Source organism: Babylonia areolata, chromosome 16 (assembly GCF_041734735.1).
Source record: "Babylonia areolata isolate BAREFJ2019XMU chromosome 16, ASM4173473v1, whole genome shotgun sequence".
Classification (NCBI taxonomy): domain Eukaryota; kingdom Metazoa; phylum Mollusca; class Gastropoda; order Neogastropoda; family Buccinidae; genus Babylonia; species Babylonia areolata.
This window is the reverse complement of record NC_134891.1, coordinates 11,310,569-11,315,568: the sequence shown is the minus strand read 5'-3', so window position 1 is coordinate 11,315,568 and position 5,000 is coordinate 11,310,569. Positions and strand designations below refer to the sequence as shown.

The following is a 5,000-nucleotide window of genomic DNA, read 5'->3' as shown; positions in this document are numbered from 1 at the left end:
TGGTATTTGCCTACATCTCTTGAGGTCTGTGTCTTTCAAAGGAGACACCCACAATGGGCTCAACACATTCTTTATTGTCCTTACGATCCAGAGTAACCACAGGTATGCACCTGCATCTCTTGAGGTCGACACCCTTCAAAGCAGACACCACTCGCAATGGGCCGAACACATTCTTTATCATCTTAACGAACAGGAATAAGCGCTGGTACCTACCTGCATCTCTTGATCAATGTCCTTGAGAGGTGATCTTTCACAACAGAAAACACATACAACGGGCCTTACAAATTCTATACTGTCTTTATCACCAGGGGTAAGTTATCTATCTGCAACTCTTGAACTCAGTATCTTTCAAAGCAGACACCACACCACACTGGGCCCCACAACATTCTTCATTTATCGTTATAACCAGGAGTAAGCACTGGCACCCACCTGCATTTCTGGAGAACAATGTCCTTGAGAGGTGATCCTTCACAACAGAAAACACAGACAATAGGCCCACTACATTCTTTATTAGCCTTGTGACCAGGAGTAAGCACTGGCACCCACCTGCATCTCTTGAGGTCGATGTCCTTGAGGGGGGACCCTTTGATGTAGACCACGCGGTGTGCCCACTTGGGGTCCTTCAGGATGAACAGCATGTTGCTGTCCAGCTCCTCAGAACTCATCAGGATCACCGTGTGCCCCTGGAGACCGATCAGCACCACTCGTCACTACAGTCACCACCATCACGTCACTTTGTTGTTTTTTTCGGTTTTTTAGCTGACCCATCAATTCACCCATATATTCTAAATATATTTGTTTAATAATTACGATGTAATAATTATTTGCAATGTTTTTAAAAGCGAATATGTGAAATGCTTTTATTTGAGAACATATGTTTATTACTCTTGTTTAATCAATTTATCCGTGTGTGTGTGTGGGGGGGGGGGGGGGGGGGGGGGGGGGAGTGCGGGTGTGTGCTGATTATCTGGTTGTGGTTTTCCGCAATTCATCTTTATTCTTATCTTATCTGTCTATTATAATCAATGTGCAGTATAGTAGGCTATGTTTATAATTATATTCAAATAATGTTTCTTAATTCTTTCTGTTTTTACATTAAGAATACTAGTTATTACCTGCATTGTGTGTGGATGTATGTATGAAACGATGTATGTGATATTTTTTACATTTGTATCTTCGTAATATTTGTAGGGGCTGTTGTTGGCTTTTACAGTTATGGTCTCCATGTTGTTTACTTGTCTATGTTGTGATAATGCACCTGACCAAATTTCTCCAGTTGGAGATAATAAAGTTATTCTTATCTTATCTTATCTTATCTTATCTCATGACTTTGTTTTAGTGCTGACAAAACTCTGTGCACGTCTAGTTTACAAGGAGGAAGGTGGCAGAATGGGTTAAGACGCTTCTCTGCCAACACAGTGTCCGTGAGGGTCCGGGTTCGAATCCCGGTCTCGCCCTTTCTTCCAACGTTTGACAGGAAAATCAAACTGACTGCCTGGTCATTCGGATGAAAGGATAAAGACATGTGCCGCGTACAGCGCGAACTTGGAGCACTGAAAAGGAACACGTGGCAAGGAAAGAGTCATCCTCTGGCCAAATCCTGTGACAGAAATCCAGTCTGATAGGCACACACACACACACACACACACACACACACACACACACACACACATATATATATATATATATATATGGTGTCCAATTCAATACAGCATGTCAAAAAAATCCAATATGAGAGGAAAACTCACTTATTTCAGTTTCTGCTCAATGTGGCCTCCATATCTTCCTTCACGACTAAATTGGTTTTGAATTTGATAATACTCGCATAATTTGTGTCCGAACTTTTAGATATTTTGCAGACATGTTGATGATATCCTAAGGTTACTGTGTGACAATTTTCAATGAAATCGGTTTCTCTATCACTCAAGCTGAATTTGTTAATGTCGTCAAGCAATATCAATGACGTACATAATTTTTCGGTATTCTTATATAAGGCATTCAAATTAAGAGAAATTGTTACTTCGTAAAACAGTTATAATGTATTTTTTGTTGTCTATATATTTACACGGATACAATGCACGGTTTGTTGTTTATATTAATGCTTATTAGTTTATGTATTTTTCGCTGAGTTGTATTGTGTTTACGTATACCCCCTTCACTAGGGGCTATGGCCTGATTGTGAATAAACCATTCCAATTCCCCCCTCTCTCTCCTCCCTCTCTCTATATACCCCCTCTCTCTTCATATCTCCCCCCTCTCTCTCTCCTCCCTCTCTCTCTATATCTCCCCCTCTCTCTCCTCCCTCTCTCTATATACCCCCTCTCTCTTCATATCTCCCCCCTCTCTCTCCTCCCTCTCTCTCTATATCTCCCCCTCTCTCTCCTCCCTCTCTCTCCATATTCCCCCCTCTCTCTCCTCCCTTTCTCTCTACCCCCCAAACCCCCACCTCCGTCTCTCTCTCTCCCTCCTCTACCCCCCTCCTCCACACACTCATTTCTAGTCTACGTATCACAGCTTCCACGGCACACACACACACACACACACACACACACACACACACACACACACACACACACACACACACACACACAGATGAACACTTACTTGTACAAGCACACACACATATGCCCATATCTCCACACACATATGTACAAAGATATATATATATGTACAAAGAGATATATATGCAGGGTAATGTGTGTGGTGTGTGTGTGTGTGTTGGAGCTCATGTACGTTTATATGTATTTGACTGTGCTTTCATATCTGTGAAACTGCATGTTCGGTGCATATCTGTTATGCATGTGTGGGTGTATATGTGAATGTGTGTCTTCATGTTTTACATCTATTTGCTTTTTTTTTTTTTTTTTTTTTTTACATTACAGTTATTATCTATTTATTTATTTATTTGTGTAAGCTTATCTATCATTTATTCCCCCTTTTTTTTTCCTCAAGGCCTGACTAAGCGCGTTGGGTTACGCTGCTGGTCAGGCATCTGCTTGGCAGATGTGGTGTAGCGTATATGGATTTGTCCGAACGCAGTGACGCCTCCTTGAGCTACTGAAACTGAAACTGAAACTCTCTCTCCCTCCCTCCCTTATCCGGTCCGAGCAAATCCTCATGGTACACACCAGAAGCACGTGAGACAAGCCCAGCCCAGCCCGGGCATACCTCCACGCAACGTACCTCCACTTTGGGGTGTTCGTAGAACTCGTTGAGGAAGTTGATGACCACGTCAGCGGAGAAGGAGGAGGCACAGACCACCACGTGCTTACCGTTCTCAGCTTTGCTCTTACCGTAGTCCCCTCCCGTCTTCTTCCGCTCCGCCCACGTCGATCCGATCTCTTCAATCTGGAGAGAGAGAGAGAGAGAGAGAGAGAGAGAGAGAGAGAGAGAGAGAGAGAGAGAGAGAGAGAGAGAGAGAGATTTAAGATTCAAGATTCAAAAACGTTATTACTCAAGGATAAAGATTTTAGGCATCGCCCAGTCTTCTAATCTGTCCTTGTGACAACAATAACAATAATACAGAGAGAGAGAGAGAGAGAGAGAGAGAGAGAGAGAGAGAGAGAGAGAAAGGAGGAGGAGAAGAAGAAGAAGAAGAAGAGGACAGTTGAGATATTATGATTAGAAGGGATAGGATTGGGGTGGGATGGAATTGAATTGACTCCGATCTCTTCAATCTGGAGAGAGAGAGAGAGAGAGAGAGAGAGAGAGAGAGAGAGAGAGACAGACAGACAGACAGACAGACAGACAGACAGAAGGAGAAGAAGATGACAGTTGAGATATGATTAGAAGGGATAGGATTGGGGTGGGATGGAATTGGATTGACTCCGATCTCTTCAATCTGGAGAGAGAGAGGGAAAGAGAGAGAGAGAGAGAGAGAGAGAGAGAGAGACAAACAGACAGACAGACAGACAGACAGAAGGGGAAGAAGAGGAGGACAGTTGAGATATGATTACAAGGGGTAGGGTTGGAGTGGGATGGAATTGGGTTGACTCCGTTCTCTTCAATCTGGAGAAAGAAAAAAGAACAACACACACACACACACACACACACACACAAACAACAACCACCCCCCCCCCCCCTCGACCCCCCTCCCCCACCCCCCACCCCCCCCAAAAAAAAAAATCAGAGGAGAAATGATTAGAAGGGATAGGGGGTGGGATGAGACGGGATGGAACTGGTTTGAATCCTATACCTTCAATCTGGGGAAAGAAAGGAAAGAAAAAAAAAAAAAGAGAAGAAACATGAGATAGGATTAGAAGGATAGGGTGGGAAGGGGTGAGATGGGACAGGATGGAACTGGACTGAATCCTATCTCTTCAATCAAGCAAAAAAACACACTACACACACAAAACAACACACACAAAAAAGGGGGAAAATTGAGATATGATCAGAAGGGATATGGGTGGGATGGGTTGGGATGGAACGGGGTGGAATTGGATTGGACCTGATCTCTTCAATCTGGAGAGTTTCAGTTTCACTTTCTCAAGGAGGCGTCACTGCGTTCGGACAAATCCATACACGCTACACCACATCTGTTGAGCAGATGCCTGACCAGCAGCATAACCCAACGCGCTTAGTCAGGCCTTGAGTGCATGCTTACATATTTGTGTACCTATGAAAGTGGATTTCATTTTACGTAATTTCGCCAGAGGACAACACTCTCGTTGCCATGGGTTCTTTTTCAGTGCGCCAAGTGCGTGCTGCACACGGGACCTCGGTTTATCGTCTCATCCGAAAGACTAGACGCTCAGTTTGATTTTCCAGTCAAACTTAGGAGAAAGGGCGAGAGCGGGATTCGAACCCACACCCTCACGGACTCTCTGTATTGGCAGCTGAGCGTCGTAACCATTCTGCCACCTTCCTCCTCAATCTGGAGAAAAAACAGCAACACACACACACACACACACACACACACACACACACACACACACACACACACACACAACACACACACACACACAACACACACACACACACACACAACACACACACACACA

The 5,000-nt window shown here is 44.0% G+C and overlaps 1 protein-coding gene across 3 annotated transcripts in view; it reads right to left on the bottom strand.

The window, feature by feature from the left end:
- The window catches only part of LOC143291146 (potassium channel subfamily T member 2-like), a 105,236-nt gene that overhangs the window by 40,546 nt on the left and 59,690 nt on the right, over positions 1-5,000 (bottom strand). For all 3 annotated transcript variants that reach the window (XM_076600822.1, XM_076600823.1, XM_076600824.1), the window contains exons 11-12: positions 3,184-3,348; positions 547-683 (exon numbers count right to left, since the gene is read on the bottom strand). In XM_076600822.1, coding sequence (XP_076456937.1) covers positions 547-683; positions 3,184-3,348 — 302 coding nt within the window. The remainder of the gene's footprint in view (positions 1-546; positions 684-3,183; positions 3,349-5,000) is intronic.